The sequence below is a fragment of the Xenopus laevis genome, chromosome 7S (assembly GCF_017654675.1).
Source record: "Xenopus laevis strain J_2021 chromosome 7S, Xenopus_laevis_v10.1, whole genome shotgun sequence".
Lineage (NCBI taxonomy): Eukaryota > Metazoa > Chordata > Amphibia > Anura > Pipidae > Xenopus > Xenopus laevis.
The window spans coordinates 83,019,668-83,044,140 of NC_054384.1; the positions used below are offsets into that span (position 1 = coordinate 83,019,668).

General features: G+C 39.4%; 1 protein-coding gene across 1 annotated transcript in view; it reads right to left on the reverse strand.

Annotated features, from left to right (window-relative positions):
* Nucleotides 1-24,473, reverse strand: part of kazn.S (kazrin, periplakin interacting protein S homeolog) — a gene marked incomplete at its 5' end in the record, with an annotated part of 147,512 nt that overhangs the window by 70,873 nt on the left and 52,166 nt on the right. The window contains 1 exon segment of the mRNA NM_001091167.1: nucleotides 1,001-1,192. Coding sequence (NP_001084636.2) covers nucleotides 1,001-1,192 — 192 coding nt within the window.

Genomic DNA, 24,473 nt, shown 5'->3' on the forward strand with positions numbered 1-24,473 from the left:
TTTTTACAAATAACAGATATAAATCAGCAGTAGTAAAACATAATGTACAACATTTCCAGCCAACTTCTTTAGTTAAAGGGATACTGTCATGGGGAAAAATTTTTTTCAAAATGAATCAGTTAATTGTGCTGCTTCAGCAGAATTCTGCACTGAAATCAATTTCTCAAGAGCAAACAATTTTTTTTATATTCAATTTTGAAATCTGACATGGGGCTAGACATATTGTCAATTTCCCAGCTGCCCCAAGTCATGTGACTTGTGCTCTGATAAACTTCAATCACTCTTTACTGCAAGTTGGAGTGATATCACCCCCTCCCTTTCCCCCAGCAGCACAATGGGAAGGTAACCAGATAGCAGCTCCCTAACACAAGATAACAGCTGCCTGGTAGATTTAAGACCGCACTCAATAGTAAAAACCCATGTCTCACTGAGACACATTCAGTTACATTGAGAAGGAAAAACAGCAGCCTGCCAGAAAGCATTTCTCTCCTAAAGTGCAGGCACAAGTCACATGACCAGGGGCAGCTGGGAAATTGACAAAATGTCTAGCCCCATGTCAGATTTCAAAACTGAATATAAAAAAATCTGTTTGCTCTTTTGAGAAATGGATTTCAGTGCAGAATTCTGCTGGAGTAGCACTATTAACTGAACATGTTTTTTGATGACAGGATCCCTTTAAGCTTTAGTTCTCCTTTAAAAGTAAAAGAGAAACAGAAAACAGACATTGCGGTCACTTTTATCATATGTTGTGATAACAGTGATATATCCAACAGATGAAGAGGCAGTTAACATCTTCCCCCTGAAAGAATGTAGTTTCCTTTTCTTTCATGCTGTACTATTCACAATATATTTGGCGCTTTCAGATTATGGAACTTTTTCCTTGCCAACAGAATCTGCATTACTAGCAAGGAAGTTACACGTGTAAGTGAAGTAAACTACACACACAGAAACTTGCCACTGAAACAAACTGCACATCTAACATTTAAGAGAGACAATTTACCTTGAAGTGCTTCTTTTGCTCTTTCTAATTCTTGCTCTTTCTGCGCTAGCTGCACCTTTAGCTCTGTCACAGAAAGGACCTCCGCAGACCTGCTGTCGTGCGACTCTTCCAGGTCTTTGGTTAACATTTCCTTCATTTGTCGGAGCAAGTGAACCTCATCTTGTAGTTGCGACACTTCTTCCCTTAGCAGCACTAGAAAGGGGAGATACATTTTATTAAAAGGTATAAAAAACAAGGGAAGAATATAATGTCATTGTACAACTCATCCAAAACGAAGGATAATAGAAGTTCATTTTTTTTGCATAATAAAAGAAGCAACTTTCAGACAAAGTAAATGTTTCAAAGGTTTTAAAAAGTTATTTTAAAAATGCAGTAGCTATTGAAAGCAAGTGTTTATATCTCACTCCTGGCTCGGCCTCCTGATCCTTGTAGTAGATCCAAGGAATTGAAAGGAATAAATGCTGCTTTTACTTGGAACCTTTAAACCTTTACAATGATTTAATTAAAGTTGCTTAGAATGACAATTTCTTTCAAGAGAAAAATAATTTTTGGGCAATTCCATTTTTGCAGAATTGCTCAATAACAAATGCAAGTGGATGGCAGAGGTGGGTAATGCTTAGCAAGAGAAAGAGGACGCTAGTTTGAACCTTCTTGCTGCCTTAAGACTGAAAGAGAGATCAATGTCTTGGAGAGAGCTGTTATATAGCTAGATATGAACATTTTTAGGTAAATGATGTTGAGCCAATGGACAAACATGGAACATAGAACAATGCAGTCTATTTCCAACTATTTCTGAGATGTATTCTTGGAACTCAAGTCCATACTGTGATTTTACAAGTACTATTGGCGACTGTAGAAAGAAATGATAAAACATTCACTTTTACGTTAACTTTTAGTATGTTATAGGATGTTCAATTCCTAGAAAGTTTGTGATTGGTCTTCATTATTGTAGGTTTTGAGTTTTTTCCCTTTTTCTTCTCACTCTTTCCAGCTTACAAATGGGGGGTCCCTGAAGGCGGACAACCCCTTTAAAGAGAATCATGGGTATCCCCTGGTTTATGGATTAAGAATTCCTGCATTAGAGGAAATTAAACATATTTTTGCCCTTCATTTTGTTTCTCTGAAAAAAGGCAAATTATTTTTATAATATTTAAAAATAGTTCTTCCTCTGCAGCAAGCAATATGCATGTCTGGGAGCTGCTCATTTAGATATCCTGAGAGGTGTGAAGTTCCATCAACACCATAAACATGGCACCACAGTTCTTCAATGAAGAAAAAAAAAAAACAATGGTGTGGAGCCCATAGGACAGCTTTTGTGCATTTCCATAAGTAATTACCATCATTTAAGAAGCTTGTACAGTTAAGCAGTACAATCAATAGCAATGTAATTGGGCTGCATGACCCTGAGCTTTTTGGTCACATACCCAGGCCCGGATTTTAGGGGGCCGCATGCTGCCCAACCACACCCACATTGGTTCATAAACACTGGGGATGCGCAGGAGATACAGTAGTTTTTTAAACTTCCAGTGCGTCAATCCCCAATTCTCCAAAATGTGTGCAAATAAAGAGGAGGGTACAGGGGAGACAAATGACAGCAGGCCTGGGGGCACCCGCTATGTAAATCCGCCCCTGCACATCACCTGAGAAAGAAGTCAAGATTTCAGTCTCAGGGTCAAGAGATGGGAGAAGAAGAGTAAGTTGCCAAAGATTAAGAAATACAAGTTTCCAAATATTAATGAAAGCAAAGCTAGGCAAAATAAATACATTGATTTAACTGGTTGGACCAACATGGACATCTCTGACTCTGTATAAATGGATATGTATATAATCATGTTTCATACAGTGCTGTAAATATGCTGGCACTTTAACATGTGTATTATAATAATAATTGGTAGATCTGTTTTCCAAATAGAATTGCTTTCTTTTGAGAATCGGAAAATACATTTTCAAGTATTTTAAAGGGGACATTTTGCAAAACCTTCAAATTCAGATATATGATTAATCTTTCCTCAAACAATGCAATGAAGCAGAAAAAAAAAAACGTTTTAAATGCATTTTACCTGCTAAAAGTGTCATTACATCAGAGCTACAATGAGAACCTCTCAGTTCAGAAGCTAGGCTGAAATGAGAGGTGGGAATGTCTGTTCATTCATAAAACAGGTGACCAGACTAACCCAAACAAAAAGTTAAACGATTTCATCTCCGGAATGAAATCTAATACTGGGGAAACCCCACTACTGTATAATAGGAAAGACAAAGAAAAAAAAAAAAAAGAAAAGAAAAAGAAAGAGAAAGAAAGACTAAACATTTTCTACAGCAGTACTTTACGTAATAAATAAATATATATATATATATATATATATATATATATATATATATATATATATATATATATATATATATATGTGTGGTTTTGTCCCATTGATTGCCCCTTTTCTTTGGTTATGGATATTAGAAATATAAAAGCAATAGCATGAAGGCCATCAGACAGACTACAGGAGAGAGAACACAGGAAATAGTTTTAGTAGAGAAATACATCAGACCCCTTCATCTCTTTGTGCTACTTAAACCTAACAAGTTTCCCTGTGGGGCTAACCTGAAAGGCATAATGTGCACATCATGTAATCACTGCGATGGCAATCACTTCACCCAAAGTTAAAACTATTAATGCTTTGGCACCAAGAGACTGATTTTAACAGTACAGAATGGGTTATGTTGTTTGCTTTCAATTTCTACATAGTATAGATCTGCTATTAACCTTTGTTGCCTGTGAAGGATAATAACAAATGGCACTTGTTTCAGTAAAGGAGAATGTTGGAATATTCAGGGAACATCATGTATAATGGCTTGATTGGTAGCAAATATGGAAAGCATCTTCACTGTGTGCCGGCTGTGTTAGGATAAGGTTTTCCCTGTAGCTTCATATAAATGAACCTATACAATAACCAGTCCATTTAAAAAAAATTCTTGTCTCAACCATGTGTAAGCTTATAGTTAAATGAGCGGCCCTGTTGCTCTACACTAGTAGCGGTCCCCCAAATTGAGCTCCGGATGAGACGTTTTATCCTCAGGGGTGAGCCCTCGCAACGGTGTGGAAGCAGGGTGCAGTATCACTATACATTCAAACAATCAGCGCCAGTGGTTCTTGAACAATAACTGAACTGCTTTATTATAACAAATCCATAAGGGAGAATAATGCAGTTATAAGAAGCAAAATTAACGGATAAGCAAATACTCACAATACAGAATAATAGGAGTCTTTCCTCTAGTAGCACTTGAGAGGGGAATATCACAATGACCTCCCAGAATTTCTCCTGTGTTTCTCAGGGGACACCTCTGATGTGGAACCTAGGTGGGAATCTAGCTAAATCCTTATAACCTGGCTCTTGTTCCCTGTCTAGGCCACAATGCCCTTGGAACTCTACTTCCTTCTAATCTCCTCGGTGGAGCCCAGAGCTGCTCAATCTAGGAAGCCCTACTCCTGGAGAGACTATTATGCACTTCTGGGGTTTCTCTTCTCCCTTGGGGAAGCAGCTGGCAAGAGACCCTAGAGCCACATGGCTCATCCTTTTATATTCAGGCCCTCTTCCTCATTGTGACCAAACCTGGGATCTCTACAAGTCATTCTATACACCCAGAGTTACACCCTGTATTAACTAGGGGTCCAAATGATGATCAATCCTTAGGGAATTGCACTATAAATGGGGATGCATTATTAGTTCTTACACATGTATGATTTTAAGATTATTTCTGGCTACGCAACAATAATTCCAATTTACAGTGACTGGCAATACTTTCTTGGTACAAACATTCTTCTAGGGTTTTTATTTATTTATTTATTTTAGTGTCAGGAAGGATAATGCAGTCTGAGAAAGACTTTTTAAAGTGGTAGTATCACCTATTTAGAACCTTAATAGCCCAGATTGGAAAAATTTAGAACTAGCCTTGGCCTTAGCTGAAATTAAATGTTGATATTGTAAAACGAATATCCACTGTATTCAGCGAGATCATGGTTACCCACCCTAACCATTAAGAGGACCCAGTATGGGTTCTGAAGCACTGCTAAGAATTTTTGGGCTATAGCTGGGTTTTTAAGAGGGTGAAATTTGATGCTTTTATTTAAGTACATTTTATATTTGTGGCACTTATATTTCAGTTTTGAAGACACAGTCACTTGTTTTATCCTCACTTGGGATCAGAGCTGTCCCATATGCACCTACAAAAGTATTGAATAGTGGGAATATGGGCAGTTCATCTTTTCCAAATTTATAATTGTCAAATGCTACCCACAAATAATGACTTTTTCTCAGTTGCCTTCTATTTAAAACCACAATTCTAGAAAAGAAAATGTTTAAATGTTACTCTTTCAATTTCATTAGCAGCTCAGGAGGCATGAAGGTTGACTTTCTAAACAGTTAAGCAATGCAGATCAACATGGGCCAAAAAAATGCCACAACCTGAATAAACAGATAGATATGTTAGTTGATACATTTCGCCGAATTGCTACGAATATAGATAACACATTAGCCGCTGGCGTTTCTCTGATGCTGCTAAGATGTGTGTCGACTAATGGGACAAATTTTACGATTTAGGTCACGGACCTACTGTAGCTTACAGAATTTGATAGACAAGATAGAAAACTATTTTTTTTTAAAACACAAGAGATTAAAAAAATTGTACCAATAGAAAATAGTATACCATAGTGCATGAACTCCATGCAATGCAGGTCCTGCATTTGTGTTGCCACTACAACTTGGCCAGTCTGTTCCACTTTCTTTGAATATCCCTCCACTAACTGCAGTTTATATCATGGGTATAAAAAAAGCCCATGGGTAAGCAGCCAAATGTGATTCCACGTTACAATTATTAGTTACAAAAGCAACATGGAAAAGCAACATGGAATAAATGAAATACTACAGAGTAAACTTGCCAAAATACTGTCCATGAGGTCACTCAATAATGCCGGCTAAAAGAATCTGGCTCCTCACATATGAATATGGCCCATCTGGCTACTCAAACTAGACAAACGAATGAGAATCTACAACACCCCCTTACAGGAGAGCACAGCATGTCTCAAGTTGAGTAATTAGTAATAGTAGTTTAGTAATTATATCAACCTATAACAGGCAGCTGTTGGATCTCCGTACAGTATACCAGGCTTAACCAGGACACCAATGCGGTTCTTTGCCAAGAGATTTCAAATCTTTGAGATTGAGAATATTTTATGTAGGGATGCACCAAATCCACTATTTTGGATTTGGCCGAACCCCTGAATCCTTTGCGAAAGATTCTGCCGAATACCAAACCGAATTTGCATATGCATATGCAAATTAGGCGTGGCAAGGAGAAAACATTTTTGCTTCCTTGTTTTGTGACAAAAAGTCATGCGATTTCCCTCCCCGTCCCTAATTTGCATATGCAAATTAGGATTCAGTTCAGCCTGGAAGAAGGGTTTGGCCAAATCCAAATCCTGCTGAAAAAGGCTGAATCCTGGCCAAATCCCGAACAGAATCCTGGATACTGTGCATCCCTAATTTTATGCCACTAATGAAGTCAGTATTGAGACAAAACGCTTTGGAGCTATCAATCTGGAGGATTACATACTTGATATGCTGATTTTACTACAACAATTTATAAGTGCAATTATTCTTATCTAAATAAATGTTAACCATTGATTTTACACCACAGGAGCACATCCCTTTCTTCCTTTTCATTCTTCCCAGATTTGAATGGCCTGACCAACTATATTTAGGGGGTAGCACCCCACGCTGGTGATTTGCTTATTGTTCTACTGTTGTGAGACTAAAGAATTTTTAAACGACACACATCATAGCTTAGCGCCCCTTGTCTTGATTTTATATTGGGCCTAAATGCCAGTTTTGGGTACAGATATTTATACAGACAGGCACAATACATCTACAAGTAAAATGAAAGCAGATTCTGGCTTTTTAAAATGACAGAACCTGCATCAGCTAAAGTAACAGAAGCGTTGAAATAGATGTGCCACTTAACTAGCCTCTTCAGACACTGGAATAAGCGACAGATATATTGAGCATAAACTGAATATATTTGACACTGTGCAAACAAGACGTACACACCCAACTTCTGAGACGGTCAATACAAGAGGCTGATAGGCAGGAACCAGGCACACATCCAGCTTGAAATTATTGTACTTGTGGGCTCTGTGTAAACAAAGCAAATCAACAAGGGCCAAACAATGTCATAGTCTGAATAGCATGGTGATTGCTCATTAATGTGATATACTACACAGACATAATAAATAAGGAGGCAGGTTAGAACATATTGATCTAGGGCTGTGCACTGGGGTTTACTATCAATACAAAGGTTGAAGCAAAGACTCAAGTATGGTACTTGGAGAGCAGGCGGTGGGGATGCCGATTTCCCCCAGCTGTAACATAGTCTAGTCAACTGCACAAACAGAAGGGAATACCACGCATTTAATTATTCACTCAATAAAACCATTGCTACTGACATTTGCAAAGGAAAGCAGAAAGTGTTGCACAGTCACAGATCAAAATAATTACAAATGGAAATGGATCAAGCATAGGTTTAACACAAGTGCATTTTATAGCAAAAGACATAGCAGAAGAGATAGCAGAAGACATAGCATTCTAAAGCTACCAGAGCGACCTCCTACAGTACACTGGAGTCTAATGTAAGTTCTGTGTCCATTACACCTACTTTCGCATGAAAGATAAAATTGGCAGAAATAATTAGCATTTTGGTCAATATTAGGTATTCAAAGATTTCATTTCAAATTAGTGATCAGAAGAAATTAACTTTACATGCCCTTCATTAACAAACCGTAGGATACAATGAATGATTTATTTTAGCTTGTTAATGCAAACACATTGCCAGCCGCTTTAGTGAGCTAAAACAAACAGAAACCCTTGGCCACTAATTTGCAAGTGATGCGGAGACATGTAGTTGACACATCGGACACCCCCATTAGCTACACACAAAGGCCTTAAATGATTCAATTCAACAGGAATGCAAGAAACTTGGGTTAAACCAGCGATTATGAACCAGTAGTCCTTCCTTTGCACTACACCATAATGCCAGCATCCAGCACTGATATAGGTTACCAGGAACCCCAAATTGTGGAATAAAATGTTGCAGTGTTTTACTTAACAAGAATATACATACATAGTTTAGGGGTCAAAGTCCCATTTGGCCTTCAAGGTCCGTTTCCCATATTGCCATAAAACACAGCACAACACAGCTACTAACACATTTTATAGTTGGTATTCTGGCATCCACCAAATCCATATCCTTGAGACTGCAATATGGTGAAGTGTGATTCATCAGTCCATCGGATGACTGAATGTGTAGTGATATAAACCAAAATAATAACCTGCCGATAAAAGAATTTGACTTTAGAAGGGCAGGTCTGGACTGAGAAGGGTTATCTCGGCAGTTTTGGTTTGGCTATACAGTCTATTCCTCCAATAAAACCGTAAGTACCAATATCCAAACCTTTAAAGGCAATAAAATAACAAGGTGACCACATGGAAGATGCCTGTAACATATAAACAATATCATGAGCTACACCGTTGCTTACAGTTAATAGCGGTGCCCCTTATTCCACAATCTCTCTCTCTCTAAGGCAGTGATCCCCAACCAGTAGCTTGTGAGCAACATGTTGCTCTTCAACCCCTTGGATGTTGCACTCGGGGTCCTCAAAGCCGGTGCTTATTTTTGAATTCCAGGGTTGGAAGCAAGTTTTAATTGAATTAAAACGAAGTATAGTGCCAAGCAGAGCCTCCTGTAGGCTGCCAGTCCACATAGGGGCTACCAAATAGCCAATCACAGCCCTTATATGGCACCCCAAGGGACTTTTTCATGTTTGTGTTGCTCCCCAAGTGTTTTTATATTTGAATGTGGCTCACAGGTAAAAAAGGTTGGAGACCCCTGCTCTAGGGTCATTCCTGGAAGCAATGGTTACTAAATTATATAAACTGTATACATGCACATATCACATGCCAAAAATCTTCTAAGCACATAGGGGGCAGCAAACATCCAGATTATTATTCCCCTGCTAACAAGGGATCATGGGGAGTTGGGGGGGGTCAACCCTAAACACCATGGGGACATATATTTGGGTCATGACCGACAGATTACGAATCCTTGCTTTGCACTTTGTTTAAATAATTTTAACAATAAAGTTATCATCCTGGTGCAGAGCCAAGATAAACGGCAAGCTATTGCTTCCAACAAGAAGACACAATAATGCGGCACGATTATAGCATAGTACTCCATGTACATATGGACACCCCCTGCACATAACCGAGCTGAGGTGCCTTGTTTAAATGACCCGTATCAAGCAGAAAGGCCTGGAAAGAGAGAGAGAGAGTGTGAGAGTGTGTGAGAGAGTGTGAGAGTGTGTGAGAGAGTGTGAGAGAGTGAGAGAGAGTGAGAGAGAGTGAGAGAGAGAGCACCTCTCTCTGCACATTCTCTGTAAAGAGCTACACACATTCTCCTGGCTGTCAGCAGTGAAAGATGAGAATGAAAATAAAGTGAAGCATGCTTCATACCAGGCTTACTTTCTTCACCGTCAGACTTCATGCTGGGAATGGCAGGAAAGTGCTCTGTCACAATGTAGTGCCTGGCTCCTCCCTGTGCTTCAGGAAGTAATGTTTGTTTTACCTGAGCTGCCAGGAATTTGACCCTCGCACAGGCTGCACTAGGATCTGCCATGATGTCACCACTAACGGACAAGGAGAGGAGGGGCCAGCTCACCTATTCAACTAATACAGGAGCTTTAGCTTGTTATCCGTTTGCTTTGCCTCTCAGCACAAGCTGTTTCACTGCCTGATTTGTGCAACCCCCTCCTTTAGGGTTAGTTCACACAAGGAGATTCGGGGAGATTTTGTCGCGTGACGACTAATCGCCTCGACTTCTGGGCGACAATCTCTCCGAACTACCTCCTCATGTCTTCCCTTCCGCTATAATGAAAAGTCGCCTGCGCTAAAGCACACGCAGCGTTTTCCGAAGTCATCTGAAGTTTCCTCGTGACGCAGCTTCAGGCGACTTCGGAAAATGCAGCGCCGCGTGTGCTTTAGCGCAGGCGACTTTTCAATATAGCAGATGGGAAGACACAAAGAGGCAGTTCGGGGAGATTGTCCCTAGCAACGATGCACTGATGTGAATAAGAGTCTGGGATATGAATAGGAGAGGCCTGAATAGAAAGAAGAATAATAAAAATTAGCAACAACAATACATTTGTAGCCTAACAGAGCATTTGTTTTTTAGAAGGGGTCAGAGACGCCAATTTGAAATCCGCAAAGAGTCAGAAGAAAAGGCAAATAACTATAAAAAATAGATCATGAAAAACAATTGCTTAGAATTCGTCATTCTATAACATACTAAAAGTTATTTTAAAGGTCAACCACCCCCTTTAATATGCCTCTGGGGAAGGCAATGCCTAAATCAGCAGAACACCCCACATCACCCAAGCACAGATTAACATGTGGGTTTCTTAAATTAAAAAAACCAAAGAGGAAAAAAAAAATATATGGTTACCCATCGCTGGTAACGTGTCTTATCTGCAGAAATGGTTAAATAATTAATAAAAATGTAACGTGGCCACTGGAGGCAGTCATTCAAGTTTTAACTGGCAGCACTTCTTTACTTGCTGCATTTCCAATCATTTATTAGGGTCAGGCCACACAGGGCGTTTTCAGGCCACACAGGGCGTTTTGGGGAGATTTGGTCGCCTGGCGACTAATCGCCTCGTTTTTGTGGCGACCAATCTTCCCAGACGCCTTCCTTGAATATGTGCCGGCTAAAATGAAAAACCGCCGGCGCTAATCACACGTGGCGATTCGTTTTCTGAAGTCGCCATGAGGTTTCCTCATGAGGCAACTTCGGGCGACTTCAGAAAACGAACCCCCGCGTGTGATTAGCGCCGGCGTTTTTTTCATTTTAGCCGGCGCAGGAACAGGGAAGGCGTTTGGGGGAATTGGTCGCCGCAAAAACAAGGCGATTAGTCGCCAGGCAACCAAATTGTGTATGGACAGGCATATGGTATCCATCCAATCAGCCCATGGGACTATCAATCATACAAAATGGATGGTTATGGCTACCTTTAAAGGTCAAAGTTTACAAATCATGGCGTTGGGGCTTAAGATATTTTTTCTTCTTCTTTATACGGCTCTTTGTTGTGTTGTAGCACAAACTGCTCAGAAAATGGGTATCGCCAATGATAGAGCATGTTAGCTATTGCCAGGGCATGTTGAGCTACATGGATGTAAGTGCAAAGGAACCAACTACAACACATTTTTCACATACACATCATAGCTGCACTCCCTCACCTGTGTTCTGGGACAAAAGGGTAATAAAATTTCATATGCTTCCATGACATCATAAAAAAACAGGATATATGATGTGACCTGTCTAAAAGCACCAAAACTAGGGAAACAAAGCAACAGGACCACCTGCTCCAGATGTAGACAGGTCATTGGGCTTTAACGCTCAAGTCGCAGTGATCAGTCCTTAGGGCATGTCCTCAGGTGTGTGGGGAGAGGGGGGCACCTTCAATACAGAGCAGAAAATCCAAGAGGTAGTGGCTTTAGGGCTAAATATCTGGTCTTGTTATAGTACTAAACTTACCATGGCAATAACCTACAGCCAATAATAGGGAATAAGTTAAGCGTATATGAATTTTCATTACATGCCAAAAGTCACCCTGTTCCTAAACAAACCCAAAGGCTGGTGGCAGACGTTGCGATTATGGGGAGATAAGTCGCCCAATGACAAATCTCCTCTTCTTTGGGGTACTAATCTCCCCGAAATGCCTTCCCGAAAATCAAATCATTTTCCAAATCCGCCCGAAGTTGCCTCATGAGGAAATCATAGAAGCCAATATGCCAAGTGTATTACACATTGCTTTCAGGCAATTACAGGCTATCCTTCCTTAATCGCTATAAGTATAAAAACCACCTCTGTGGGCACATTACTAAATGTTCCACTTTTTGTTGCGAGACAAAAGATGTTACAGTCAGTAATGTCCCTACAGAACCCCCAGGCCAGTTATTTAGCAATGCAACATAACAAACCCCTACTAGTGAATAAGTACAGCAGCCATTCACACTGCAGTAGGAGTTAAAGGAAAGGTAAATTGCAGGACTCCATTTCTCAGTTTCTTCTTGTATCCACAGCAACAAGCTTTGGATATGTAGTGAAAATCGCAAGAAACATATAAACTAATAAGCACAACATTCTCCTAGCTTTTGTGCAGGGCACGGGTGTACTCTCATTTGCATTAGGACCCACACAATTCCTACCGTCCCAAAACTTGATCCCACATCTCCAAACTTCAGATTTAGGGATTTGGAAGAGTAAATTAAAGAAGCAATTATGTTGCAATCGTATCCAGCAGATCCACCATCAATCAGGTTGCCATAAACCATAGGGCTCACAGAGAAGGATTGGCAGGTCAAGCATTTTTATTACCGTATTGAGAACGGACATTTTGATTTAGCAAGCTAAATTCAACTATTTTTACTGTGTTATCTATTCTTCATATCTCACAACAAAAATACTCCTGATTTTGCAGATGTCCCATTTTGTGCCAGGAATAAAACAAATTATTATGGTGGTGATGGGTTTGGGGGGGGGGGAGAGGTCTGTGTTTCTTACCCCCAGTGAATTGTAACCCTTACCGTCTGCCTTAAGCCACAAAAAAACAAAACAAAAACAAAACCCTGCCTCTGGATACACATCTAGGGAGCACTGCTGCAAATATTTTTCTTTCTCCCACGTAGTCCTTGTATGCCTTTGGAGTAGGGACAAGGCACACTGAAGATGACCATAGACGCAAAGATAATATCGAACAAAACAAATTTTCGTACAATATTCGGTGTGTATGGAGGGAAAAGAGCCAACTGAAATCAGCAGAAGACTTGGATATCAGTCGGCTAGTCAGAAAATTTGGATCGGGCCCCTTTGAAGGCACCCAAATATTGGCCAATGTTAGTGCCGAATCGTCAGATAAGGTAGAATTCTATTGTTTCTACCTGTATATCTGACGATTCAGCTCTAAAAGTGTGTATTGAAATGAACGATCTTTCTTGGAAAGATTGTAATTCTTATGTCTATGGCCACCTTAAAACTTGCCTGATTGCACAGGCTTGGCCTGTACATATGCTTATCTTAGCAAGACTGTATGGGAAAATGGTGCTCTGGCGTTTCCCAGCCAAGTACCCCAGTTCAGCACAGATGACCATTTTACCTGAAGAATTGGTCATTCCTCCCAGAAAGTAAACCCTTTTATTGTGCTTTAAGTGTTTTTTGGATGCAAAGGATCCCTAGAACTAGGGGACACATAATGAAACAGGAGAACAGAAACAGAACCTAATGAAGCACTTACAGCAAGGTTCACATAGATAATAAACAAAATACATCCAATAAATCACACAGGCATGGCTTTATATAAAGCAGTGCTGTCCAACTTCTGCGGTACTGAGGGCCAAAATGTTTCCGGCCTACATAGTGGAGGGCCGATAATGGAAGCCAGTGTTGACCAATCCCTATTTTTGTTTTATACACAGGCAGAGCATGGCACACACAGGCAGAGCATATGGAAGGCAGAACAGAGCAAGAGACAGGGAAACCTATCAGGACCAATCTAATAAGTACTACATATAGTGACACAGTGCTGGTGCCCCATTAGCATTTTGAATAATGTGTGAACAGGTGAACAATGTGGGCAGTTTCAGTCTTGGTCTCAGGTGTGAACAGTACAGAGTTTTGGGGGTGTGAACAATAGAGGTGTCACAAGTGTGAACAATGCAGGGGGATCCCAGGTGTGAACAATACAGGGGAATACAGTCTGAATTTGAGGTTTAAACAATGCAGGGGCCAGTTAATCTCTGTAGTGATACCATTTAAATTTTACACATGGTAGATGGGGGGCCACAGAAGGGGCCGCCCTGATATAAAGCAAAACAATCCCATGTAAAACCATGGCAGCATTGGATTACTCCCAAATACAAAGACTGCAAAGATGCTGCCTTGTCCTATCCAGAGCCACGCAGTATGCCAGGAGCACTTGTCCTGCTTCATACTGACATACATGCTGTATGCGCGGATAGCTTCAGATTCATGCAAGTTCAAAAATAATGTATTTTTGTTAAAAGGAATGGTTATATTTAATGTTATGAACGCATGAAATTTGGCATTGCTAAAGAAGCAACAGAAGCAAAAAATGGAGCGAAGACTTAAATGGGCAAACAGCTGCTTTTTTTTTATACTTCAGCAGGCAGAGAAGCTTAGAAGCTTGGAGCTCCATTAGGACATCTTACTCAAGTGGCAACCTGTTGAATTGGGGCATTTGACCATCTGCTCCATTTAGCCATTTTTTTTTAGATTAAAGGCAGATGGCACTTAATGTAATCACCTATATCTCAGGGGAGTTTACCCCAGTGGGAACAGTCCACCCAAAACTGGTACACCCAACAGTTTTTGCCTCCTTCCACAGGCAAGAATTTGAAGTGCAGCAGATTACTCTTGAGCCCTGATATCAATCATAAATGTGAAGCAATATAATGTCTCTTCTATAATCATTTAAACAGGGGTGTAGTATTTTTGTGCTGTGCATACACACACACACAGGGAAGAAACAGCGCCAGACCCAAGTAAACATGTTGCACCTTGGTTCTATTAAAAAGCAGATTAAAATAAACTATGTAATTACTGGAAGACACTCCATTCAAACGCTATTGCATTTCACAGATCACTGTGTAATCTGCGGGGAGAATCAGGACTGTTCTGTTACTGCCAGTAGAAATAAAATTGGCCTTCAGCCCTTAGTTTACAGAATTTAGACTTAATAAATGTGGGTTGTTGGGAAAGTGAGAATAAATACAATGCTGATGGATTTGCTACATCCGGAGAAAGGAAAACTGCTTTCCTTACCATAATATTCATAACAGGCAACAAATATTTTTATACATATATTTTTATAAAACAGAATTCTGAAAGGCAAAAGCTAAAGCTTTTAAGCAACCTTCAGGAGCAAAAACAGTTTTAAGTGGAAAGAAACCTATTGTGCTGCCACTGAGATCAAATATACTTGACCTGAAGCCTAATAACAGCGACTACACTGCAAACTGTTCGGCAGTTCAGACTGACAGTAGAAGGACTAATTATGGATTCTGAAAACAATAGAAATTATGTGTGGCTTTTCCTGTGGACTAAAAATACAAGAAGTACCCTCCCACAGGCCACAGCAGAGATTCTATAGCTCTACAAAGCCAAAACAACAATTTATACCCCTTTTCATCATAATTTTACCACCATGGGTATATTTTCATCAGAGTATATAGCTGTAAAATGAATGATCTAAACAGAGTACCCTGGCAATTTCAATATGCGTTATATAACACAAGCATACAGAAAATATTAGGCTAACTTTGCTACTAACTAGTATCAATATGTTCTGCTTACTACTGTTAAAAATAAAGGAAAAGTAAAACAATATTCCTTGGAATGTATTTACCAAATTAGACAGTCAGATCATTGACTTTGGACTAGATAGAACAAGCCTATTAGCCGAGTGCATGTATACCACCCAATATTTTAAAAAGAGGGACAAAAAAAAAAGCATTTACCCCGCAGACATTCTTGACCATGCCCATTTTGTGGATACACCCCCTAATTACCATGTTCATTTTACAAAACTTGGCAAGTTATTAACGTTTTAACAAATTGCTGTGGTTTTTATGTGTTATTACTAGGTATGCACCGAATCCAGGATTCGGTTCAGCCAGGATTTGGTCTTTTTCAGCAGGATTTGGATCCAGCCAAATCCTTCTGCCCGGCCGAACCGAATCCTAATTTGCATATGCAAATTAGGGGCGGAGAGGAAAATCTCGTGACTTTTTGTCACAAAACAAGGTAGTAAAAAAAGTTTTCCCCTTCCCACCCCTAATTTGCATATGCAAGTTAGGATTCGGATTCGGTATTCAGCCGAATCCTTCGCAAAGGATTCGGGGGTTCGGCCAAATCCAAAATAGTGGATTTGGTGCATCCCTAGTTATTACAGTTTTCCTAATAAAGGTGAATTTCCCTTTAAGCTGCAAGTCACAGTTTGCATTTATTCTGGACTTTCTGAAACGTTTTATCTTTTTCTGGTTGTTCAGTGCAGGAGATCAAAGAGAAAGTTGGGACATTCCAGTAACAATCCGGGACTGCGGGTTTAGCTGTCAAAATCGGAACAGTTGGGAGGGGCGTACATGGATGATAAAATCCATAAATGGGTTCCCTTGGAATTCTCTCACAGTAAACAGCACACTGGGTCACTTGGTTTTGGAAACATACAACAGCAACATAACAATAAGAAGTCAACGGGGAATACATACGGTAATGGCAATTCACTTCCTAATATAAATATACCCAGTTTAGGTGGTCTTTGGCCCCTGTACGATATTCTAGTATGTCTTACCTTCCAGTGTTCTGACACTGAAACTTGTTAAATAGGTCAAGCCATAATTAAAGGGGTGGTTCACCTTCAAACAACTAGTTTTTTTCAGATAGATCACCAGAAATAATTTTTTCCAATGACTTTCTATTTTCTGTGTGTTGCCGTTTTTGTAATATTGAAATGTACAGTGTCATTTTTCACCTTCTGAAGCAGCTCTTGGAGGGGGGGGGGGGTCACCGACCCTGTAAACTGTTCTAAATGGATACATTTAGGGTCAGTCCACACAAGCAGATTCAGGGAGATTAGTCGCCCCAGCGACAAATCACCTCTTCTTCGGGGAAACAATCTCTCCCAACTGTCTTCCCCCTGCCCTCCGCCGACTAAAATGAAAATCGCCTGCAATGCACACGCTGCACTTTGTTTTCCGAAGTCGCTCGAAGTTGCCTCACAAGGAAACTTCGGAAAACTAAGCACCACGTGTCCATTGCCGCAGGCGATTTTCATTTTAGCCAGCAAGGGGAAGGCAGTTCGGGGAAATGGTCACCCCCCCCCCCCCCGAAGAAGAGGCAATTTGTCGATGGGGCGACTAATCTCCCCGAATCTGCTCGTGTGGACTGACCCGTAGTTGATACATTTCTTATCTTTGTCCCTGCTGAGCTGAATCACTGGGTTTTATTACAGACAGCTGTTAGAATTGATACAATAGTTGCTAATATTCCAGAGATGCTGCTGAGAAATGGAACAACTGCACCTGAATTAATGAACTGCCAGACTCAAACAACAGAGACAGGGACTTTCAACTTTAAACTTAGATTTTGAAAAAACAGTAAAAAAATAAATAATGGAAGGTAATTGAAAAAAGTCTTTATGTCTGAGGAACAATCTAAAAACAATTGAATTGAAAACATTGTTTGGAAGGTGAAAAAAACCCTTTAACACACATGGTGTGCTCCTTTAGGGAGAACAACACTAAATCGTCTTTTTTACCTGTGCTTTGGGTGTACTTCTGCAAGTTTGGCTCAGTTTACAATACTGCCCCATTATAAAATATACAGTGAAATATAATATATTTCAAATAATATTCAGAATAAGCCAACATTTGTATGGTTTCTGGTGGCCAGAAGTGTATATTGCCCCTCTGGAGAAAACCAGTGCCAAGCCCTGTCCATACTCATACGCTGGGAGAGAGTTACTGAAGAACAGAAAAGCATTTGCAGAAAGGCAGCACCGAAGCATAATTCCTTAACTCATATTTACATCTTGGCTTAGATCGCGATCACACAGCCTATAAAACTCAGGGTTATAATTACCAATTGCTGTTATTAAAAGCGAATGAAGTTGTCTGCTCCTGCCAAGAGAAAGAGATTTGTTACAGAGCCGCGCTCTCCACATAATGGTGAAGAAGGAAATCAAGGAGTTTCAATTACAAAACTGCCAGCACAAATCTTAGAACTGTAGCTCCTAACTACACATGGAAATTCAGCCAAGGGAAAAAAGCCCTCCCCCAGACTTGATCATCAGATGTCGATGTATTAATAAAGGATATTGCTTTAAAAGAAATGCATTTTTTTTTTTTTTGGAGGGGGGCATTTATCAGCAGTAAGGCATATAAAAAGCTCTTTGGATGAAACAAGAGGCTCTAGTGGCTCTTCTGTATTTATGTATAAACTGCCTTCTTCCATCCTGCAAAGCTACTGCATAAAGTAACAGCTGTGGCGCCATCACTCCGTAGTAGAAACCCCAGCAAGCACCAATCAGAATTTATTGTAAAAAGAATGGAAGATAATCTCGGTACCTAAAATATTACAGTGTGCTTACACAGGATTCTCCTTTTTTGCAAATGTTGATAATTTTACAGACAGCCCACATTTTGGGTCTGTAGAAGTGTGTGGGACTGCTTTATTGGTTATATTAATTGTAATATTTACTGTGATCATCAGTAAAACATGCTGGTAAAAAACAATATAGTAGCTGCCATTCATAAAGGAATGCAGACAAGAAAAAATATTTTGCGCACACAATAAGCTGATCCACCATTCTGAGCAAAACTACCAATTGTACAGTTCTGCAAAACTACCAGATTGATCATTTATTTATGTAGTGTCAACATATTCTGCAGCGCTTTACAGAGATTATACATCAATCCTTGCCCCAGTGGAGCAGAGTATCCATAAAATAAACCCACATACAAACGACATAATACCCTAGCTAAAATTGAACAGAGAAGTTTCATTTAAACTTCTTCCTTCACCTTTCAAACTTCTCTCTTTCCTGCACGACACTAAACAAAAACCATCAAGGGACAAATAGGGATTGTGGACAAAAAAAAAAATACTGCATCTTGGGAGTTTGATAATGAGATATTGTTAGTGGATCTTCAGGCTGCGGAGAAACAGCCGCAGAACAATGCAGCACAATAACCCACCAGTGGGACGTCTCTGGTCCTGTGTAGTGCAACATTCAGCAGCTTGCTTCTGAACTCTCAGCGGCTTGCTTCTGAATTCTCAGCGGCTTGCTTCTGAACTCTCAGCGGCTTGCTTATGAATTCTCAGCGGCTTGCTTATGAACTCTCAGCGCCAGCAAGGAAACAACATACCATGAAAAATCACTCATTAAATCTGCAAAATAGGGGCCTAAAAATGATTGTTTTATTATTCTAGCAATTTCTTATTTAAGCCACAAAATACCAAGATATAAGAATATGACAAATAATTATCCATCCGCCCTTGCTGGTTTCTGCTCTTTCTATAGAACATAATTCCAATTCATGCTGATTTCAATCAAACCCTCCTATTGCTCTACAGTATCTGTAAGTAAAGAGTAATGATTGCTCATCTCCCCTAAAGGATATTTCAGTTCAAGCCAGTTCAGGCTGCTTCAGTTGCAAAGCATCCAATATAATTGAGCAAAGAACAGACAGGCTGTGCCGTCATTCTCCCTGACAGGTTCAGTACTGACAGAAACTTGCATGAAACCCTCTCTGAAGCCTACCTTGGCATTTCCATATTGTATTATATTGTCTGGAATCCTTTGTATTCAAATTGGTTATTTCTATAAGCAAGTGGATGTGGCTTTTCTTAGCTACTTATTACCGGGCCACTTCTCAGCCTAGTGTCACATTGGGGAATTAACTGGGGAAAATTGGACCCCTTTGTGATTAAACCGAGAACAATGAGATTGGATGGACCCAGGACAGCATTAGACAGTTGTACACAGGACAGCATTAGTAGTATGTGTTAAAAGTGGGTGAGTATCTTAGCAGTAAAGGCCAACGAACAAGTGGGTATCTAAGCATTGTTCCTGTACTGGTTATAATTGGACAATAATTGGTCAATAGTAAAGTTCAATTTGGCAGATGGCCTGAACAAGTGGAAAACAAAGGAAGTGACAGGACTGTGAAACTGTCCCTAACGGGAGTCAAATTTAAATATATGGTCGGGTAGTAAATATGGATTTGCCCAATACCTGAATCCTCCACAAAAATAGGTCTGAATCTAAAACAGAATACATTGTGGCCAAAAAATTGCAATATCGGAAATAAAATTGTGTTGCCTTCGGTCAGCCAGTAGGACTGATTCGGATTTAGCAGAATCTAGGGATGCACCAAATTCAGGCTTCGGTTCGGCCTTTTTCAGTACGATTCAGGTTCAGCCGAATCATTCTGCCCAGCCAAACCGAATCCTAATATGCGTATGCAAATTAGGGGCAGGGAGGGAAATCACATGACTTTTTGTCACAAAACGAGGAACTAAAAAATGTTTTCCCCTTCCCACCCCTAGTTTGTATATTCTAATTAGGATTCAGATTTGGTTTTGTATTCGGCTGAATCTTTCACGAAGTAGAAATAGTGAATTTGGTGCATCCCTAGCAGAATCTCAAAACAAATCCTGATCAGTGCGTTCTGGAATGCTGGAATCAGCCAAAATGCCACACACTTTGATTTTTTGTTTCTGCAGCATATTAATCTGATCTCCAATCTGCATGCTCAGACTTGGTTGATTTTGATGTACACTGTATCATTGCCAAAATGTGGCACTTACCTCCATGTACCTTAAAATTATGCACCGCTGAAGTTACTTTTATGCTCAATAAAAAAAAAGAAAATTAGAGTCTAAATCCTGTAAAAACTGCTGCCATTCATCTGAATACAGAACTGTTTTTTTCTTTCTATCTGATGCTCTTTTTCCATGCTGGCATTATGAATTGCTAAGGTAAGTAACCTCTTATCTAGGAAACATTTTTCGATTGCAATCTAAAGAGCTATATAACAACAAAACATTAAACACAAAAAGTGTACAGTGATGGGAGAATTCGGTCCCTTTTCGCTTTGCCAAAAATTTGTCAAAATGCATTGGTCTATGGGCGTCAATTTTTTTTGTCACATGCTGCAGCGTGTCAATTTTTTGTTGTGCAAATTCTTATCCACTACTACATTCTAATAATTATAACAATAATTTTAATAATAATAATAGTAAATTTTTAGGTAAACTGCCCCTTTAAAGGTGTCAGACCAGTCTGGGTAAAATAAACGAACATTCTAATTACTAAACTGGTACACAAGCAAGCATGTTTCTTTGTAGCTGGTGTTGCTTCTCTTTAGTTACAGATGCTTTTAATTGGTATCAATATCCAAATGGCCTAAAGGAAGAGATGAGCATAACTCCTCATTTGCCAGCCATTTAGCAATGTTCATTAATACAAAGAGCTGCAGACATTGCAACACACTTCTGCTACAACACTTTCACGTTGCAATAATAACAATTAATTGCATTAATAACAATGGCTTTGCATGTCTGATCACAAAAATCAATATATTCCCTAGAAATGCATTTAGTCCTTCTCAATGCAAAATGTAACCAAGCTGGTCCCTTAATAAACAAAAATACAAAAAGATAAAAAATACAAAACATGGCAACAAACAAAGTTGAGAAGTGTTGATCAGTGTGAAAAACTGAGGTACTCCCTTTTCATTCTTCTAGAAATGTTCACAAAAAAAAAAAACAATTATAAGTTGGATGGCTTCTCTGTTTAAGGTGTAGGTGTTGGCATACTTATCTACTCATTTGTTAATTTATATAGGTGGAAGGTTGCTGTTCCCCATCAGAACCCAAGAAATACTATGTGCAGGTCCCAGCAAAACCATGGCTGGCAAAACAGTGATAAAATGGCAAAATGCAACACCTTTCAAACATAGGAATGCTCTTGTTTTACACACACCATATTAAGTGCTCCAAAACCCATAAGTTGAAAGCAAAAAACACATTAGGAACACTTCAGTCCTTTGAAAATTGAACTACATTTGCTAATGGAGGAGATCTATGAGAGATATAAAGGCCCAACCTTAATTTACTTGCGTCTCCTTTTAGATTCTAAGCTCTATTGAGCAAGGCCATCTTTTCTTTCTGTATCATAGTATTTGTATGTTTGATGTATATAATCTTCTATTGTACAACACTACAGACTATGGGGCCACTTTATAAACATATGTTAATACTGTTTATAAGTATTTAGTTTAAGTATGGGATCAGTTATCCGGAAACCAGTTTTCCAGAAACTCAGAAAGGCCGTCTCCCATAGACTCTATTATAATCAAATAATCAAAATTTTTAAAAATGATTTACTTTTTCTCTGTAATAAAACAGTACATGAACCAAACTAAGATTTAATAAATCCTTATCGGAAGCAAAACTAGCCTATTGAGTTTAATTAATGTTTAAATGATTTTCTAGTATGGAGATCCAAATTACAGAAAGAACCCCAGGTTCCATGCATTCTGGATAACAGGTCCCATACCTGTGCTAACAACGACAACAAAAGATCTACAGAGTTTTAAGATGAACTTGTGGCAAAAAGCATCGCTAAAGGTGGCCATACCAGGCAGATTAAAGCTGTTGGTATCGGTCCTTTAGACCGATTCGGCAGTTTATCTGCCCGTGTGTGGGGGCTCCCGATGGGTCCTCCCAATCAATATCAGGCCAAAAATCAGGCAGATATCCATCGGTCAAGTTTGATTTTTTTTTTCTGAGATCCAGGACCTCATTGGTCCTGGCGCCCATTCTCAGCATTGCAATCCGATCATTTGGATTCAACCGATATCGCCCAGCTGTTAGAAGGCATATCGGGTTAAGATAGCGGATCTAATAGTGTATGGCCACCTTTATTCTCCCCTTTTATTGCAGACTGAATAAATGAAGAATAATTGTATCAATATGGTTTACATTTGAAAAGAGCCAGAGCAGAACATTGCTGGGAATAATCCTGTTGCAGTACACCCATAAAACAAGAGGGAGACGGCTAGACAGAAACAAGCTAGCTGTGTTTGTATAGTCTGGCAAGCAGAAATTGCTTCACAATAACCGACAACTCTGAGCACTTAGGGAAAACTATTCTGCTGCTATGGACACCTTTTCTTCTCTGTAGAAGACTTGATAAAGACTCATCTGAATATACATTTATAAGAATTATCAGGCAATAACACAACCAAAGGACAGATGCCCACAGGTGGAATACAGAATTATTTTGATGTTCTTTGCTTTCCAGGATAATGTTTCGGTGTTAAAGAAAAGGCAAACGGTTCTGAATAAAACCTACTAGCAAAGAACAGCCAGGGAGCCTGCTGGCCAGATGGACAACACAAAACAAGGTCATGACAGAGCAACAAACTAAAAAAAAGCAGCTTGAGATGGATTCTGAACCATTTTCTCAAATGAGAAAATGTCATGGCAGGCAACACCTCCGCAGTGCTTCCATTCAAAAGGCTGTCACACCTATAGAGTTTGGGACATACATAAATGGGAGATGCTACTCCTAAAAGCATTCCGTGGGCATATAAACACACAGGCTAACACCCTAGGGATTAAACTGGTGAAAACTGCTTTATAACTGGCTGCTAAAGGTAAACAGACTAATAAAAATTGGAACCTCAACCAAGTTAAATAGTTTTACAACTGGTAATTGGCTCCACACAGGGAGCATAACAGTTTCCAAAGCAGTAGGTTGTTTTTCGAATAAGCCTGTCATTGCTTAGTAGGAGCTGGTGGCATTTGAACTTGACTGCACTCATGGCACTGGATTCATTTCCCACAGCAAATTCCTTCCGATTGTCTGTTCCATAAAGACAATGTACGTTAATCTCCTCGGTGCCAACAAAAGTGTCACACTAAACTAAACCATGCGAGGCAGGTTAAAGAAATGTAGGTTTAAAGGGATACGATCATAGAAACCATCAGCTTGGTTTTTGTATCTGGAAACAATGTGTTGTGGATAGAAAAGAAGAGAAATGTGGTTTAATTACTTAGAGCCCGAGTGGGGAATATGGTTGGTCAAAAAAAACAAAAAAAAAAAAAAAAAAACAACAACTGGAGCCTAATTTCAGAGCAAAACATAGTATTTCAATGAGTAAGACTAATATTGTTTTCTGCAACATATTTGGATCACAATGAATTTATTTAGGTGGGATAAGCAATTTTCTGCAGATTTGGAAAGGTCTCCAAGAAAGGCTAAACCGCGCCAGACTTACAATCCATTCATGTTAAACAAAATGTTAAATGAACCATTAAGCAAACTGTCTCATTAGTTTGAATCTAGAAAATCATTCTCATTAGAATCCACCCAATGTCTTGCTTAGCAAAGGCAATGGCCATATTACAAAGGCTATAAAATTGTTAAATATATTTAAAAATAGGAAAAATGAACAATCCCACAGTTGCTGGGGGTAACAACCCTGTCTTAATATGGCCAGAACTGGGAAGCATCTGCTCCCTGTTAAGAGATATAACTGTTGTAAAACTACACCTCTTATTTTATAAATAAACCTGTAAATGGGGAGACCCAGGTTGATTAATGGTGCATGCATGGAAGTTATAGAAAAGTAATCAGTTACTAGCTGCAGAGCACAGAAGTTGTATAAATAGTAAATCATAAAATGTCACACTTTGATTCTGCAAATGATTTCTAAAAGTAGCATTTGACATTTTGCCAACAAGCAGTGACATGAACACTGTTAAATTACAGGGCTGACAAATCACA